This window comes from Lissotriton helveticus, chromosome 3_1 (assembly GCF_964261635.1).
Source record: "Lissotriton helveticus chromosome 3_1, aLisHel1.1, whole genome shotgun sequence".
Lineage (NCBI taxonomy): Eukaryota > Metazoa > Chordata > Amphibia > Caudata > Salamandridae > Lissotriton > Lissotriton helveticus.
This window is the reverse complement of record NC_136061.1, coordinates 387,114,778-387,134,617: the sequence shown is the minus strand read 5'-3', so window position 1 is coordinate 387,134,617 and position 19,840 is coordinate 387,114,778. Positions and strand designations below refer to the sequence as shown.

Sequence of the window (19,840 nt, the reverse complement as noted above, 5' to 3'; positions counted from 1 at the left end):
TCTTAATTGTCATGCCGATTGATACCACCTGAGTTATTCCTGAGGTACACAGGTCCTTTCCCCTGTAATGATTTAAAAGCCACACAGAGCATCTTAAAGCTGGCTCGTTTCCTCACCGGGAGCCAGTGTAGCTAGTTCAACAGGGGGGGGGGTGGGGTCTGTGGCAGCTTATTTAAGGCAAAGCGGGCTGCAGTGTTCGAGGCATGTGGGCTGCTGAATTCATATCTATAGCATAGATCGCCGCCTAGTGTTGGGTCCGGATGATTGCACATTGTTGTCCTGGAAGAGTCTTCGAAGTATCACGAGATAGGTGGCTCCTCCCCTGGACTACAGTGCGCATGGGCATCGACTCCATCCCCAGATTGTTTTTTTCCGCCATTGTGTTCGGATGTGATTTCGACTACTCCTGTTCGGAATCGTTATAGAACTTTTTTCAAGGCCAAAAGGCCTTCTTCGAACCGTCGGTATTGTTTGCGTTCGGTGCCCGCCTATATTCCAACTCGTCGAGTCGGATATCCGGGGAGTCGTGTGACTCTTCGGTGATCGAGGCCCAGTCAACGCAGCAAGACTTCGACGGCATGGAACGGAGTCCGTTCAAGAACTGTCCCGTGTGTGGTTCCAAGTACCCACACATTGACGTCCATCCTGTGTGCAACAAGTGCCTGTCGCCGGACCACGACGAGGCCAACTGTATGGCCTGTTCCAAGTTTCGATCGAAAAAAACGATCAGGATGCGGCGCGTGGCGCGCCTCGAGGCCCAGCGATCGGCTCCAGCACCGGTGGACATCTTCGACGACGCGGAAGCGGACGAACAAGAGCTTCAACTGCAGATTTCACCTCCATCGGGGGTGGTCGAGTCCGACTACAAAGCGGACGTTGAAGGCCAAGACCTAGAGGAAGTCGTCGATGAGGTAGGAGACGACGACGAAGCATATGGGGCCATGGAAGATAGCTCAGAGGAAGAGCTATGCCCCGTTCGTACTCTTACAAAGGCTCAGGTCGAGGGATCGCCACACGGCCTTACCCAAGACCTTACACCAAAATCCACGGCCCCGCCTTCCGGCCCGGCTACGGACACCTCAGCGGAGCCGCCATTATCTAAATCGAAACCGAAACTAAAACCCTCGGTGTCGACGAAAACAAAGATGGCCGAGACGCCATCGAAACCGAAGACGTCTACTCCGCCATCGTCTTCGGAGGCCTCAAAGCCGCGGAAAGCTGTCGATCAGGCAAAGGTGCCAAAGGTGGTCAAGGAGCTCAGCTCGAAAAAGGCCGTCGAGCCGGTGTCACGCAAGGCAGTCGAGCCAAAATCCAAAAAGGCTGTCGAGCCTGCCTCGGGCAAGTCTGCCGAGCCACAAAGCAGCAAGCCTGTCGAGACCAAGTCGGCCAGGGGCGCCGAGCCACGGTCTGGAGTCCCGATGCAAAAAGTCAAGGCTGCCGATCCGAAGCCGTCGACGTCTGCGGCCGTGGACAAAGATCGAAGCGCACCGGTCAAGGATGCTCCTGCGCCTCAGACAGACAAACAGAAGTCATCGACGCTCGGGGCGTCCCCTGGGGGCGGACCGAGGTCATCGGTCGGGTCGACGAAACCATCCGCTTCCTTTACGAAGCACGTCGCGGACTCCCTCAAAACGCCTTCCACACCGAAGCCGACTGCCCCACCGAAAAAGACTTCCATGCCGATCCTCTACACGTTACCGCCGAAGGTGGCGCCCAAGGCCTTCGCACCACGGTCGGTGCCCAAGGACTCTGAAGTGTCGAAGCCCACTCACACGGGTGGGAGTTTGAGTCATCGACAACCTTTATTAGAAGAGCGGTCGGAGCATTTCCTCGATGCCGACACCGGGAGGCTCACGCTTTATAAGAGGAAGATAACATCACAGCCTTTGGAGTCATTTACAATTCCTCTGAAACGCAAGAAGCCTGCACCAGAAACACCTGTACTGGTTGAACAGATTCTTCCACAGGCTGGGAGGAGTGCAACACCTTCACCCACTTACTCTGATGGAGGGGAAGGGGAGCAGGATGAGGAGTACAATTTTCCTGCAAACACAGAGCCTGATGAGCAGCAGGACTCGTGGATGGACACAGGTGATCAAGGGGACCAGCAAACGGTCCATGACCCTCAGATTTATAACGTAAAAACGTCTCCCACTGAAGATTCTGCGGCATTTAATGCCTTAATTGAAAGGGCAGCTAAGAACCATGATGTGGAAATGCATGCTGACCCTGTGGAGGTTGACTTCCTTTTTGACACTTTCTCCACTGCTGAAAAGACTGTCAAGACTCTTCCAATGCTCAAAGGGGTCCTTAAGCCTGCGGCAGACATTTTCAAGGAACCCACGAGGTCAAGGGTTGCCAACCCTAGAATAGAGAAAAAATACAGACCGGCACCTGGCGATCCAACCTACATAAAAGGCCAGTTGCCTTTGGACTCTTTGGTGGTCTCTAATGCCCGCAAGAGGGCGAACTCCCAAACCACGGGTGAAGCTCCTCCCCCAGACAAGGAGTCTAAAGTGCTGGAGGCATCGGGGAAGAGAGTAGCAGCTCAGGCGGCCAACATCTGGCGCATCTCAAACACGCAGGCACTGTTGGCCAGATACGATAGGGCACACTATGACACCCTTGAGCAGCTAATGCAACACCTTCCAGACCAGTTTAAAGAGGGAGCTGAAATGCTTATCCAGGAGGGAAAGCTCATCTCCAACGCTGCTATAAAGTGTGCGCTAGACGTTGCGGACACGGCAGCGAGAGCAATCAATACTAGTGTGATGTTAAGGCGTCCGGCATGGCTCCGCATCTCAGGGTTCAAGCCGGAGATACAGACTACTATCCTCAACCAGCCGGTTAACCCAGACAGGTTATTTGGTCCAGAGGTGGACACCACCCTGGAAAAGATCAAAAAAGATACTGAGACTGCCAAGTCCATGGGTGCTCTCCAGTCACAGCAATTTAGAGGGAACACTTTTCGTCGCTGAGGCAATCGAGGTGTTAACAGAGGACACATGTTGCAGCAGACGCCATTCAATAAAAGTGGTGCGCAATCCTCGTACACCAAGCAGGGCAGAGGTGGATATAGAAGAAACAGTGCCAAGGGTAGAGGCAGAGGCAACAACAGTTCCCGTTCCTCTGCCACGAACAAACAGTGACTCCCTGTCACTGCCACCCGACCATCCAACACCTGTCGGGGGGAGACTCCAACAGTTCCTGCCAGTCTGGAAGTCCATCACCACAGACAGGTGGGTCAGGAAACTTATCCAGTTCGGCTATTGTTTGGAGCTGACATCCACTCCACCAAACATACCCCCAAGACAACGTCCTATGTCAGCAGAGCACTTGCACTTATTGCAGCAAGAGGTTCTTGTGATGCTGCAAAAAGGCGCAATAGAGCTCGTGCCGGTGGAGGAAGAAGGCACAGGGGTTTATTCCCTGTACTTCTTAATCCCAAAGAAGGACGGCTCACTCAGGCCGATTCTAGACCTACGCCCCCTGAACCAATACATTCTTTCAGAACACTTCCACATGTTAACACTGCAGCAGGTTCTTCCATTGTTAAACCAGGGAGACTTCCTCGCAACCTTGGACCTCAAGGATGCTTACTTTCACATACCACTCCATCCATCCCACAGGAAATACCTCTGGTTCACCATCCAAAACCGGCATTACCAGTTCAGGGTCCTCCCTTTCGGAGTAACCACTGCCCCCAGAGTGTTCACAAAATGTCTGGCGACAGTAGCGGCGCACCTCAGGAGACAGTGCATACATGTCTACCCTTATCTAGACGACTGGCTGGTTCAAGCCAAGTCGGCCCAGCAGTGCGCCGCAGACATGTCCCACACCATTCACCTCCTTCACAGTCTGGGGTTTTCACTAAACTATCCAAAGTCGCACCTTCAGCCAGCCCATGTGCGGCAGTATTTGGGCGCGACGATAAATACTCAGGCAGCCACAGCTCAGCCAAACCCAGCGAGGATCGACAACATCCAGTCGCTAATCTAGAGGTTCAGACCGCAACACTCACTCCCAGCGAGAGTTTTCATGCAGTTGATAGGCATGATGGCCTCCTGCATCTTCATAGTCCCGCACGCACGGTTGCATATCCGTCCGCTCCAAGAATGCTTGGCGCATCAGTGGACTCAGGCTCAAGGACAGTTGAAAGACCTAGTGTTGGTGACCGGTCGGGCATACAACTCTCTGCATTGGTGGAATCCACACAACCTTTGCAAGGGCCGACCGTTCCAAGAGCCTGTTCCACAGATCATCCTGACGACGGACGCCTCACTCCAGGGTTGGGGAGCTCATGTGCTCCACTACACGGTGCAGGGACTATGGACGACGCAGCAAAAGAAGATGCACATCAACTACCTAGAACTGATGGCGATCTTCATGGCAATCAAGTCCTTCAAGGTACATCTGTGCAACAAAGTCGTGTTGATCCGGATGGACAACATGACAGTCATGTACTACATCCAGAAGCAGGGAGGTACGCACTCTCCACAGTTGTCTCATCTGGCTCAGAGCATGTGGAAGTGGGCCGTTCAGAGGAACATCTTCCTCATGGCGGAACACTTCCCGGGCAAGGACCATCAGATGGCGGATCTGCTCAGCAGGTTCAGCCACCAGATGCACGAGTGGGAGTTACATCCATCAGTACTCCGCCCATACTTCCAGCAGTGGGGTCATCCAGAGATAGACCTGTTTGCCACAAGGGAAAACGCAAAATGCCAAAGCTTTGCCGCCAGGTTCCCTCATCCACAGTCGCAGGGCAATGCGATATGGATGAACTGGTCAGGCAGATTTGCGTACGCTTTTCCCCCAGCACCTCTCATTCCGCTGGTGGCAAAAAAGCTAAAGCAACACTCGATGACGCTCATCCTGGTTGCTCCAACGTGGGCACGCCAACCATGGTACACCATGTTTCTGGAACTCTCCGTGGTACCGCATCAAAGGCTGCACCTCACACCAAGGCTCTTGACGCAGAACCATGGCGACATTCAGCATCCAGATCCGCAACAGCTCAATCTGGCGATCTGGCTCCTGAGGTCTTAGAGTTTGGCTACCTTAATTTGCCTCCTGACTGCATGGACATCATCCGGGAGGCGAGAAAGCCCACTACCAGAGCTTGCTATGCGGCGAAATGGAAGCGGTTTGTCATTTACTGTACAGAACACAATATCAACCCGCTAGATGCATCCATTCCTAATATCATCTGCTATTTGTTACATCTTTACAAATGCAATCTAGCATATGCTTCCATTCGGATACACTTATCCGCCATAGCGGCTTATCTCCAAAACAGGCAGCATCTCTCTGTTTTCAGGGTGCCTGCCATTAAAGCATTCCTAGAAGGGCTGAAGCGGGTCATCCCTCCCAGGACCCCGCCGGCTCCTGTGTGGAACCTCAATGTGGTCCTCACCAGATTGATGGGTCCCCCGTTTGAGCCTCTACATTCATGTGAGATTCAGTTCTTGACATGGAAAGTGGCCTTTCTCATTGCCATCACGTCTCTGAGACGTGTTAGTGAGCTACAAGCGCTCACAATACAAGAGCCATTTATACAAATTCATTCAAACAGGGTGGTGCTGCGCACTAACCCCAAGTTTCTTCCTAAGGTGGTGTCGCAGTTTCATGTCAATCAAACCATCGAACTGCCCGCGTTCTTTCCAGACCCTGAAACTGTGGCAGAAAGAATGCTCCACACTCTTGATGTCAAGCGCGCTTTGATGTGCTACATCGATAGGACCAAAGAATTTAGGAACACACAACAGCTCTTTGTTGCCTTCTCAGCCCAGCACAAAGGCAACCCCATTTCCAAAGCAGGAATAGCTAGGTGGATCGTTAAGTGTATTCAGATTTGCTATCAGAAAGCTAAGCGCACTTTAACGATCCCCCCCAGGGCACACTCCACACGCAAGTTGGGGGCCTCCATGGCATTCCTAGGTAACATTCCTTTGGAAGACATTTGTAGAGCAGCCACATGGTCTACACCACATACGTTTACCAAACATTACTGTGTAGATGTGCATTCCAAACAGCAGGCAGCTGTAGGACAGGCTGTTCTTAAAACACTTTTTCAGACTTCTGCAGCTGGCACGGGCGGCCGCCGTTAATAGAGGGACTGCTATGTATTCTATGCTATAGATATGAATTCAGCAGCCCACATGCCTCGACCTGAATATGCTACTTACCAGTATGCATCTGTTCTTGGCATGTAGGGCTGCTGACATTCAGATCGCCCGCCCTCCTCCCCGGCGCCCGTAGCGGCTGCAGAATTTACACTTACTCTTAGCATGGTCATCGCTCACGCTGTTACACTCCATCTTCGCCACAATGGCTAAAAACAATCTGGGGATGGAGTCGATGCCCATGCGCACTGTAGTCCAGGGGAGGAGCCACCTTTCTCGTGATACTTCGAAGACTCTTCCAGGACAACAATGTGCAATCATCCGGACCCAACACTAGGCGACGATCTATGCTATAGATATGAATGTCAGCAGCCCTACATGCCAAGAACAGATGCATACTGGTAAGTAGCATATTCAATTCTGCACTACCTTGTCGACGCGTTAGTAGGTCCTCCCGGGCACCCAGCAACAGCGAGTTACCATAGTCAAGTCGACTCGCCAAGAGTGACTGGATAAGGGTTATCCTCGCTGACAAAGGGATCCAGGGGAAAGATTTTCCTGAGCATCCTCATTGTGCCGAGTGGTACAAAAGGGGGCGGTGGTGATGGACGGAGCATCTGAACCATTCAAACACTCATACCCAGTCAACAGATCTGGGTTTGATCCATCACCGTTCTTTAGCCCACTCTGCCACCCCAGTTTAGACATGGCCATATGCAAATCAGTCTGACCCTGTGGCTCATGGGAACAGTCCAGCCCGAACTGCCAAACCATGCCTTCCCTGGACCGGAAAAGAGCTTCTGAGGGCCGGTTTCTGGCATTTCAGCCATCTTCAGCCCGGCTTGCTTGAATCCAGTGGCAAAGTGAGCAAAGGGACTCACGTCTGAGCATACCCTGCCAACTTATGGCGAACAAAGTGGTACAAAAGGGGGTGGAGATGGACGGAGCATCTGAACCAAGCAAACACTCTCACCCAGTCAACAGATCTGGGTTTGATCCATCACCGTTCTTTAGCCCACTCTGCCACCCCAGTTTAGACATGGCCATATGCAAATCAGTCTGACCCTGTGCCTCATGGGAACAGTCCAGCCCGAACTGCCAAGCCATGCCTTCCCTGGACCGGAAACAAGCTTCCGAGGACCGGTTTCTGGCATTTCAGCCGTCTTCAGCCCGGCTTGCTTGAATCCAGTGGCAAAGTGAGCAAGGGACTCACGTCTGAGCATACCCTGCCAACTTATGCCGGACACCATCTTAACCTGTTCCTCCATAGATAATTCATCATCAATCCTAACACCCAGATTCTTAGCCCAACTCTCGGGTGACGATGGGTCACCCAACTCGGGTGGCCACCAATCAGGGGACCAGATTGTCTCAGCCTTTCCGAAAAGCAGAATTTCGTTTTTTGAGGAATTAAGTTGTAAAAAATTCCTCTTCATCCAGACGGCAATACTGGACATACAGCTTCTAAATTTCCATTGGGTTGACGTAATGTCTTCCTCAATGGGGACGATTAGCTGCGTATCGTCCGCAAAGGAGATTGTCTCAAACCCGTGGCCTCTGACGATATCCGCCAAGGGTGTGTCATAAGCATTGAATAAAGTCTGGCTCAGTACTGAGCCCTGCGGGACACCCCTATCCATCCCTATCGTCTGTGATACGAATGACCCCAACTGGATACTCTGAGTGCGTCCCAATAAAAAGCTCTGGATCCACTCTAGGCTTTACTCCTCACCCCAATCCCCCTCAATCTGTCTAGCAGCAGCCGATGTGAGATGTTGTCAAATGCTGCTGACAGATCGAGGAGGATGAGGATCACTGGACTCCCTCCGTCTAGTGTCATCCTGATGGTATCCGTTACTTCTAGCAGTGCACCCTCCGTGCTGTGAGATGCACTGAATCCAGACTGAGACGGATCCAGGAGGTGATTTTGTTCCAGATAATGGGACAGTTGTTGGTTCACTAGGGTCTCCAGGACCTTCGCATCACCGGGGAGGAGCGAAATAGACCTGTTGTTCTGCAGCTCAGACGGATCAGCGGTCGCCCTCTTTAGTAGTGGTCTGACCCGCACTCTTTTCCACTCATTTGGAAATATGGCTGTCTCCAGCGAGATGTTATAAATTTTAGAGAGTGCTTCTGCTAGAATCGGACTTCACTGCTGGTGGTACAGGGTCAGATGGCGAACCCGACTTTACACGACTTAGCAGGGCTACTACTTGCTCACTAGTTATAGCGGCAAAGGAGTCCAGCAGGGGTTCCTTAGGAGCGTCTCCCTCTCCTTGTTCCGCCCTCACTGTCTCAAAGGACTGAAAAATCAGGTCAATCTTGTTAGTAAAGTGCCTAGCTAAGTCCTCACATAGTTCCACTGTGGGGGGGGGGGTCGCATTATTCATCTTCGGGTTTGTAAATTCCTTCAGTATCCTATACAGTTCCCTGGAAGAATTTTCGGCCTCGATAATGCGTGCACCCGTAGGTGTCCTTCTTGCTGTGTTACAGCTATTTAGGTAGTCTCTGTGTGATTTCCGGTATAGCAATTCATCTTGCTCCCTCTTAGACTTCCTCCATCTCCTCTCCAGAACTCTGCTCTTAGACTTTTCCTTCCTAAGATGTCCGAGTACCAGGGGGCCGGGGATGTCCTCTTCTGGGTACTGACCCTTTTCAGTGGGGCTATGGTGTCTAAGGCTACATGAATTGCTCCCTCCAGTTTTTCCCAGGCCACATTAGAATCCTCTTCCAAATTAAGCAGGGGATCCTCATAAGCTTGGCCGAAGGCGGTTACTCTTGACCAAGGTCTCCGAAAACTCCTCTGACCTTGTCCCCACTGTACTGGATGGGTAGACAGCACTGAGAAACTCAGTGCCATATGGTCAGTCCAACCAAGTACCTGCCGTGGCTCAATAGCCAAATCTGATATGTTGGAAAAGATGGCATCCAAAGTGTGGCCTGCACTGTGGGTAGGGCCGATAGTTCTCAAAGATAGCCCAAAAGATTGCATTATAGCAATCAGGATGACTGAGTCTGACTTGGAGGGCGTCTCTAAATGATGATTAAAATCCCCTAACAGTAGAAACGTTTTCGCATTCATAACATGGGGTGCCAAACTATCTAGTAGTGAGATACCAAACTCCTTGTTACTGCCCCTTGGCGGGTGGTATACCATTGCTCCTGTCCATTCTAAAACCAGGTTGCACTCTACTCTAAAAATAAGGAGGTCCATTATGGCCGAGGAGATTCTATCCATCGTCCTAATGTAATAAGGGAGCCGCGTGGCGATGGCTAATCCTCCACCTCGTCTCCCAGACCTATCCAATCTGCTGACTGCATAGTCGTCCGGAAAGGCTACTGCTAGGACGGGTGTGGCATCATTATTAAGCCATGTCTCTTTAAAAAAGCAGATCTCGGGCTTCCGATCCTCTAATAAGTCCCAGGTCTCCATTGCATGTTTGGGAATGGATCTGGCATTCAGGTAAAATCCCCGTCTGTCTGTCCTGCCCACTCCCACTACTCTCCCCCTGGCTCTCACCATGGTTCTCCTGTCTCCCAGACTGCGGGTTGGTAGAAGGAGCTAGCTGTTTAACCGGGAGCCACCCACAATTAATGCACCTGTCCATCTTTGTAGACCTCTTACCCACGTCAGATCAAGACTCTTTCTCCCTGGGACACAATGATGAAAGGTTTGAAACCCAGAAGAGTCTCCCGCATGAAAGTCATTCTACTCTCCCCGGGATCCTGCTATGGGGGTGACAGCATTCCCTGACAGCTGGCGGTGTTCTGGCGTGGACAGGCGCAGACGGGCTTGCCTTTGGCGCGGGCGCTGCGTGCCCGGGAGCCGAAATTTATGGCAGTGGCGTGTTCAGCTGCTTCACGACTTGGGATTCACTGTCGACCTCACCAAGTCTCATCTTCAACCCTCCAATACGCAAGAATACCTAAGAGCCACAATAGACACTTGCAAAGCTCTAGAGTACCCCAACCCGGTCAGAATACGCAACATGCAAACACTAATATCACAGTTTAAACCGCAGCACTCTCTATCAGCACGAGTGTTTATGCAGTTGATCAGAATGATGGCGTCTTGCATTCTCTTTGTTCCTTGCGCAAGACTCCAAATGCGTCCCCTACAAGAATGTAGCACATCAGTGGAACGAGGCTCAAGGTCAGTTAACTGATCTGGTGTTAGTAGACGGCCGCACCCATCGCATGCAGTGGTGCAATAACAAAAATTTCCAAAGGGCGGCCTTTCCTTGACCCGGTTCTACAGATAGTACTCAGAGCAGTCGCATCCCTCACTGGCTTGGGAGCTCATATTCAACAACATACCATTCAGGGCATATGGACACTACAACAAAAACAGCTCCCCATAAACCATCTGTAGCAGCTAGCAATTTTTCTGGCATTGAAAGCTTTTCAGCTACACATAGTAGGCAAAGCTGTCCTAGTCCGTACAGACAATATGACAGCAATGTACTACATACAAAAACAAGAGGGGACACACACTCCGCAGCTTTCACACCTAGCTCAAAGCATATGGAGATGGGCCATACCTCAAACGATATATCTCCTTGCAGAACATCTCCCAGGAGTAAACAATCAGATTGTTGATCTGCTCAGTCGCCAAAGACTACAGATCCAGTAAATGGGAACTACATCCTCAAGTACTCCTCCCATTCTTCCAGACGTGGGGCTACCCAGAAATAGATCTGTTCGCCACACACCTCATTGCAAAATGCCAAAACTTCGCGTCCATGTATCCACACCCATTGTCCAAAGGCAATGCGCTATGGATGAATTGGTCAGGGAAATTTGCTTACGCTTTTTCACCTCCCGCTAATTCCATTCGTTTTTCAGAAGCTCGAGCAACATTCCCTCACAATGATCCTAGTTGCTCCCACATGGGCTCGACAACCATGGTACACAACCCTGTTGGAACTATCAGTAGTTCCTCATCAAAAGTTGCACCTCTCCCCCAAGCTTCTCACTCAGAACCATGGAGAAATAAGACATCCAAATCACATCCAAATCCCAGTCAACTCAACCATGCGATCTGGCACCTGAAATCATAGAGATTGGCTACCTTAACCTCTTGTCAGACTGCATGGACGTCATTAAGGAGGTTAGACGCCCTACCATAAGAGCAGGCTATGCATCAAAATGGAAACTATTTGTAATTTATTATACTAACAAAATCAATCCATTAGATGCTTATACTCAACACATATTTGCTATATTTTACACTTACATGTTAACTTAGCATATAAATCTATATGATTACATCTTGCTGCAATAGCAGCTTACCTACAAAACAGACAACACTTGTCTTTGTTTCGTGTACCCTCTATCAAAGCCTTTATGGAAGGACTCCGAAGAATCATTCCTCCTTGACTTCCACCTTCTCCCGTGTGGAATCTTAACATAGTCCTTACAAGACTCATGGGCCTGCAATTTGAGCCCTTGCACGAATGCAAACTACAGTTTCTCACTTGGAAGATAGCCTTCCTTATAGCCATCACATCTCTTAGAAGAGTTGGTGAGCTCCAGGCACTAACAATGTAAGAACCATTTTAAAAAAGTTACCACAATAAAGTGGTTCTTAGGACTAACCCTAAATATTTACCCAAAGTTCTTTCTTCATTTCACCTCAGGTAGTTGAGTTACCAGTGTTTTTTCCCTCAACCAGACTCAGTACACGTTAGATGTTAAAAGAGCGATACTTTATTACATTGAAAGAACCAAATCTTTTAGAAAAACTAAACAACTCTTTGTTGCTTTTTCCCCACCACATAAAGTCAATCCCATTTCAAAAGCAGGTATTGCACGGTGGATAGTTAAGTGCATCCAAATATGCTACCTCAAGGCTAAACATACCTGAACAATTCCCACTAAAGAGCACTCTACCCGCAAACTAGAGGCTTCTATGGCATTCTTAGGGAGCATACCCTTAGATGACATCTGCATGGCTGCAACATGGTCTACACCACACACATTCACAAAGCACTATTATGTTGATGTGTTAGCGAAACCACAAGCTAGAGTGGGCCAGGCCGTTTTAAGAACACTATTTCAAACCACTGCAACAGATTCAGGTTAGCCACCGCTAGGAAGATAACTGCTGTATATTCTATGCTAACACATATGATCTACAGCTCATATGCCTCAAACAGAAAATGCTACTTACCTAGTATGCATCTGTTCTTGGCATATGCACCCACCTGCCTCCCCGTGTACCATTACCTGTTGCATTATTATCTTACTTAGATACACTATACACGGACATCTTTCTACTCTTAGTAACACCTACATCACCCTCACGGTAAAACAATCTGGGGATGGAGTTGATGCCCATGCGCACTATCACCAAAGGGAGGAGTCACCTACCTCTTGACTACAAAGACTTCTCTAAAGAAAAACAAAGTGCAAACATCCAGGCCCAACACCAGATGGCGATCTATGCTAACACATTTGAATCTACAGCTTTATATACACCAAGAACAGATGCCTACTGGGTAAGTAGCATTTTCCTTCTCCCACTTAGGTATTTTTAATAGATCTATTGATGGTGAAATATCTTTAAATCCAAGGTTCTAAATCTGATGGGTAAAACCATGCCATTGTTGTTATTTTGTGACTTTGTTGCTCGTCCGTAAGCTTATGAAACCCAAGTGGAGCATAACATTATCATTCAAATATTGAAGATGGGTGAACGTATTTCAGTAAAGATCTTTGCATCCAAAATCAGTAGGGCTAGTGGACTACTATAGCCGCAGTTCTGCAGGTCCTTGCCGGGTTTCAGTATTACTGAGACTCCTGTCGTAATCCTAGTGTTCATAGGGGCACTAGAATCGCCAACTGAGTTAAAAAAGGCTTGTCTTTTTAGGATAAGAGATGGGGCTTTAAAGGTTTTATAGAATAAGGCTGCATAGCCATCCAAGCCCAGTGATGTGCTCAATTTTAGTCTATGAATGCAACTGAAAACTTCTTTTACCATGACAGGCTTGTTTAGGACTCGTGCCTGAGCAGTAGTCATTGTTAGCACTATGAACATCATTTTCTGCCTCATCTAAAAGGCTCTTTGCTGTAGAGCATCCAGTGAAATTCCCTTAACAGACCTGCAGTGTCTTTATCACCTGACAATATCACTCGCCCTCTCCCCACTCCCTGTCATCAGTTCAGTGTCCCTCTCATTCGTCACTTTTACACTTTTTCTACTTGTCAGTAGACTTTGTGCCTTGTCTCAAGAAGTGTAATATTTCTGTTTTGTTCTAAATAGTGGATATCAGGATTGTTGGGACAACTCTTTGTTAGTGTTGCAGACATTACGTGACGATGAAAGGCAAGGACTCTGATACATGTTGTTGTAGACTCATTCCAATACAAAATGTATAAGGCAAGCATAAGATCAATGTACCATAGAGTGGGAGGTATAATTTAGAGCATACTCCTTCTGGATCATTCAATCAAAAATCTTTGATGTTTTCCAGCCATTAAGGATCTTTCTGGGTTATCCACAGATCTGTCCATAACTAGGTTTTATTAAAAAAAGTAACTAGATGGGGGAGGGCTTGGCCCGGAAACATGGCAATTTGATACGCCTTGCAGATCTCCCACTAGCATACAGCTATCCTAGCAGAAATCCTGGAGCATCCGGATCAATGATGCTACAAAATGATCCTGTTGAAAACACAGGTCGACAGGGGAGTGAGTGGTGACGGAATCGGTGGCCGGGGTCGGTGCAACTAGAGAGGCTGTAGGACGAAGCTGAGACACAGCCGCATTGAATCCTGGCGACTGTGGCTTCCAGGTGACTGGTGAGGTCTACGGAAGTGCTGGGGCCCGACTCAACTCAGGGGAGCACACGGGCACAGGGGCTTCACGCACACAGCAGTGACGTAGAGGAGTGGTAAGTTGGGACGGCCCAGTGCAACACTGCGGCAGCCTGGCCGTGAGGGAGACTGCAGTGGGAACCGGAGTACCCAGGCCTCCAAGGAGACCTCGCAAATTGAAAGGAGGGGTAGCGGAGGGGCTGCCTGATGTCACAGGAGGGCAGTTAGTTGAGCCAGGCTGTCATCTGGGACCCAACACCCAGGGGCACCGGACTAGACTCCAGTATGGGCGAGGGCCAAGAAAAGCGACGGACACACGTGGCATGCTGGGAAACACTGAGGCACTCCAAGAGGCCTGGCAGGCCACGAGGAACATTACTGGGGTATATAATGCATGTAAAAGGCTCAAGAACGCAACTACTGTGAGGCTGGCGAGTGATGTAACTTGGAGGTGGTGGCCGGCGAAAGGGAGGCCAGAGAAGTAAGTTTAGGACCTCTGAGGAACAGGAGAAGCCCCAAGAGAGAACAAGATGGGGAGGCCCCTACCCCCTCCAGGACAGCAGTAGAAGAAGCCTGAGTGAACCAAGGGACCCTGAGGTGGTTCCCTTGCTGCAGCGCAGGCAGATGGGTGGCATACCACGAGGGAGAGACAAGAATTGATCCCTGAGAACACTGCCATGGAGGGTTGGAGAACTGCCCCAGCTGCCCAACTGGGGGACATGGAACAAGTGCAACCTATACTGGTTGGGTGCAGTGGACCTGAGATAGCTAGCACCAGCGGGCTCAGGGAGCTGTCCTGAACTGTACGCCGCAATGGGTAAGGCTAAATGAGCCAGACCGTCACAGGCAAGTTAATTGTGAATTATACACGTTTGATACATCTGGATTCAGGGGGAAGGAGTGGGGAGCAAGAGGATTGTGCCCTCGCGCTGGTGGACATGATGGCGGCAATTAATTGCTCACAAGAAGAGCTGGTGATAGATAGATAGATAGATTCTGTGGCCATCAAAGTGAACCTCCTGCACACAGATCTCAGGAAAGTAGCGGACAGAGTCACTGAGACAGAAGACTCAGTCTTGGAACACAAACGCGATGTCTAGTAGCTAACAGAAATATTAACATTTCAAATGTAAGAACATGAAGCGATCAGTTATGTTCACAAAAAACAAGCTCAAATACATCCTTTTATCCTAAAACCGATTAAAAACAAGTTAACAAAGAGGATAAATTGAGTGAATGTGGTATATGATGGACATCTGAATATGGTGAAAATCAGGATATAAATTATAAGTTGGACGGATGGATGTGTAGAAATTAGTATGCATGTATTTGAGCCTGTTTTTTGTGAACCTAACTGATCGCTTCATGTTCTTACATTTGAAATGTTTCTATTGTTAGAGAGATCATTATTTTTATATTGTGTCCTGAAGATGGTGGTGTATACCAACTGTGCTCCATCAAAACACCGTGTTGACAACTTGTTTTTACGTTTTTTTAAATATAACATTGATAAATTGACATTGTGTGTATTTATTTATTGATCCAGAATTCTTTGTACTGATTATATGTATAAAATACGATTGAAAATCAGGACTTCTTGTTTATAGGATGCAGTCAAAGGTTAGAAATCATTGAAGAAATATAGCTAAAACAATAATAATTCATTTTGTTGTCATGATATGTTGAATAAGTTATACCAAGAATGTTCATGGATAATATTTTATGTTCTTTATGGATCTTTTATGATACTTTTTCAAATAGCAAGGAATATTTTAATAAAAGATTAGATATTTTAACAAACAGGTTTCATAGCATGATTGACTTTATGAATGGATGCTCAGTGAATGAATGGTGGGGGATATAAATCCTCACGTTTAAGAGAGATACAAGGGGGACAATCTCTCTGTTGATTGGTGCTTTAACCCTGTCCCTTTTTTGTCAGAAGGGTTGCTCTCTTATTTGTTTTAAGAGTCTTAATATTGTTAGTGCCATGGAGGCCATGGAGAGCACATGTGCTGGTAAGTCGACAATTCCAGTTCTTCAGCACCATGATGGCTACACTGAACCCAAAAGTGTTTGGTACCAAAAAACTCCTCTTAACAAACCGACACTGATTCCAGTGTTAGATTTATTAAAACATGTACTCGGAGGGCACCTCAGAGGTGCCCCTTGAAAACCTAACAACCCTGGTGTGGTCTCTGGCTGACTGCCGTCAGGCAGCCTGCCACCACCGGACATGATTTTGGACCACTGGGTCGAGCGCTCCTGCTGCCTGAGGCCAGAAACAAAGCCCATCCTCTGCAGAGGTGTTGCACCTCCTCTCCCAAGATGAACAAGCTACAAAAGCCTTGCTGCATTTGTAATGGTACCCCAGGTGGCAGCCCCCTGTTCAAACCCCCACTTTTAACTGGAGAAACAGTGGGAAAACTAAGCGAGAAGAGGCGGTATACCCCTCCCCCCTTTGCCAACTCAACCCCTCAGGTGCAGAGGCGAAGTGAAGCACACTTTCAGTGCCCACCATCTTGAAGATGGTGTGACATCCACTCAGGGCTAGGGCTATTGCTCTTCCCACAGAGGGGTGGCGTAATAGAGGGTGAGGCACTTATTCTCAAGGCACAGGAGAGGTCCTGGGTCAGGCAGCGATTGCAGAGATGCCGGCCTGATTTTAACTCCCTGAACTGCATTTTGTGGGGTGTAGGGGCAGGGGACACTGTGGAATGGCATAATAGAGGGTGTAGGCTCCCCAGATAAGGAACCAATTGGTCCCCTGTCACTCCGCTATAAAGCCCCTAAATCTAGTATTTAGGTGGCACACTGAGACCCTGAGCGCAGATTCCTGACTACTTTAGAAAAGCCGGACACTACAGCGTCGCACCAGTAGAGAAGACTGCAGACACCAGTTGGCTTGGATCCAGCCTTACTGACCTTTCTTCAGCCCTCGAAGATCCTGCGCCAAAAGACTGCACGTCCTGCAGCCCATTGACCTCTAAAGCCTTGGGAGGACTGCCTGCCTTCCACAAAGAAAAAGATCTCTGGTGGACAGTGGACCTGTACGGAAGAAACCAACTTTAAAGAACAAAGACCTCTGCCCTGAGAAACAGTGAGACCATCGCCGAACCCACCAATACACACGACTAGAGACCAAAAAACACAGCGGTCCTGTGAAGGTTCCCCAGCGCTTCTGAGCAAGAGTCTACCATAGGGTTACTACTGTCAGACACCACCTTGACACCTGCAACCTCATCTTGAAGACTCCCCCTGACTGCAATCTTTTGGAGTAGAACGACAGCACTTGGACCTATGATAGTCATGTGCATCACTACAATCTCTTTGAGAACGTCCCTTAGCTTGTTTGCATGCTAACAAGGAAACTGCACCTTTCTTTTAGTGTAATCAATAAGTACATGTAATCTGTGTCATTTTGGGTTCATCTGTTACTTGTCAGAGGAACAGCAATGATTTCTTTACATTCAATATCTGTAACTGTGTCTGTTAGGTGTGAGCATACCTGCACATTTTCGTGCCTACTTAATCTCTTTGAGAATGGTTGTTGGCACCCAATGTTCATGTGGAGATGCTTTTCTGGGGAATTCCACTCTTCTGTTGGGAATATATGTTGCATCAATTGTAAATTTGCATCCTCTAACCCCATGTAACATCATATATGATTCCACATACACTGTCCGTGGGGTCTCGCAGTTGGCTGAAGATTTCTAAACGTTGTTGAGTTATTGAGGGAGATTGTGTTGTTGAGTTTTGCAATTCTCCCCCTCCCTCTCAAAGAGTTTACTGGAGCCAGGGGTATACAATCATGGGTAGGGTGCAGTGGAAGTTGGCTACTTCCATGGATGCAATGGATAGGTGTTTGGCTGCGTGTATGAAGTATGAGGGTTTGATTATCATATTTGTTTGGTGTCCTGCACATGGAGGAGGCTACAATCTTACCACATCAACAACTCACCTGAAATAAACCATTTAATCTCTGCTATCCAGCAGAGAAGTAGGTATGGTAAGGAAGTGGCATCCTGATACCTAATCAAGTTTTTTTTTTTATTCGGATGTAGTAGGGGCTGAAAATGTGTTTTGCCTGTGATAATGTTACAATCTTTAGATATCTACTTTCAGATGTCGGTGGTGAACATGGCGGTGAGACGACATCCAGGGAACAGTGAACCTTTAAAATCTAAGGAGGAGCTGATTTTCCATTGCGGCTTCAGGCGCTTCCGGGCATCCCCACTATACTCTCAGCATACTACAGGTGAGTACATGGTACCACGTTCTACTGTACACCCCAAAATGCCATAGCTGGTGTGGCTTGTAATACTTGAATAAAAGCCTCTCTTTTTTTCTCTTTTCAGCCAATAAGCACAAATGTGAACGTTTCCTGCCCTCAGAAACCACTGTGGTAGTGACCGTTTATGCTCCAATCACTTTCCCTCCAGCTTCTGTGCTGTTGTTCAAGCAGAGGAGTAATGGTAAGACATGCGCCATACCCAGCATCAACAGAGAACAAGGGACTATTGCAATGTGTAGGGAGCAAAATGCTAATGACGAAAACATGCTGGGATATCCAAAACTAATGACAGTGACTCAGGGCACTGTGAGGAACGTACTGCTTTAGGTGATGCAAGAACCAAATGTGGTACTGTGTGGGGACCTTTGGATTAAAGAATAACTGGATGCATAGAGATGGAAGGCAGCAACATGGGGTAGCTAAGCCAACAGGATGAGTTGTAGTTGGAAGACTTGTTCTGTTGTGCGAGTAGCTGACCTTTATCTAATGACTTTCTTTTAAAGGAATGCAGGATTTGATGGCCACAGGTTCTCTTCTGTCTGTGGATCCGGACAGAATCCTTGTTAAACGAATCGTGCTCAGCGGCCACCCCTTCAAGATCTTAAAGCGCACCGCGGTGGTGAGATTCATGTTCTTCAATCGAGGTATGAACTTTGTGGATAGTGTGGGTCTGACTGGAGGGAATGGAGAAGCTACTTGAAGGGGAGATAGGGCAGAGAATGACAGTAGAGGAGAGAACTAGATGTTTGAGGAGATGGTGGTGTTACAGGAGTCCAGAGCTGGGGAAGGAACTTTCAAGTAGAATGGAAGACATTTTAAGGAGGAGACATGTTTAGGAAAGAAGGTCACTTTAGACATGACTGGGCCAGTGAAGGATTGGAAATAGAGGGACTCGTCAGGATGCAACCTTGGAGATATATGTATGATTAGCATGCGAAGGGGCAGTGTTAAAGTTGGCTATGTAAGGAGAAATAAACTGGGAGAGGCGAGAGGGAGTAGAGGAGGGAATTCAGTGTTGAGGGAAACAAAATGGGAGCAAGTAAACGTTTCTTATTTTAACTTGAAATGCAGAGCAAAGGAAAATTATTCTTCCTCTTTAAAACTGCCATGCCTCTGCAATGTGATGATAGTTAACTAGGACGCTAATTAGAAGGAAGGCTGTTCATTTCTTTCTAATTTAATGAAAAGAATATTATGAGATGTAGAACTTATGCACATTTTTTTATCCTCTATCCTGGGATCTTCATTAGTATTCTTAAACACTTAATAGGATTCCAAGCATATCCCTAAGCAGTGGTGGTGTAAAAACTGGGAGGAAATGGATTAGAGAATGGAAAATCATAAAAGATACCAGACTTTTTTTAAAACCGATTTTATATAGTTGGGCATCTCCTAAAGGGAATAAAAGATTACTATTTGGCTGCTCTGCAAACCTCATCTGTGCTTTATTTCCGGTGGAAAGTATTTTAGATATACTGGGAAAGTGTATGGCAATGTCTCCCTAGCTATGGACTGCTAAGAAGTAGCTAATCCAATTTGAATAGCTCCAGTGTTATGCTGAGGCTTCAATTTTGTTAGGACTAGTCTTGAAGTGGGCCCCTACT

At 48.1% G+C, this 19,840-nt stretch overlaps 1 protein-coding gene across 1 annotated transcript in view; it reads left to right on the top strand.

Moving 5' to 3' along the window:
- TSR1 (TSR1 ribosome maturation factor) overlaps window positions 1–19,840 on the top strand; it is a 181,931-nt gene that overhangs the window by 146,317 nt on the left and 15,774 nt on the right. The window contains exons 11-13 of the mRNA XM_078680132.1: window positions 18,068–18,200; window positions 18,301–18,417; window positions 18,740–18,880. Of these exons, the coding sequence (XP_078536258.1) occupies window positions 18,068–18,200; window positions 18,301–18,417; window positions 18,740–18,880 (391 nt within the window). The remainder of the gene's footprint in view (window positions 1–18,067; window positions 18,201–18,300; window positions 18,418–18,739; window positions 18,881–19,840) is intronic.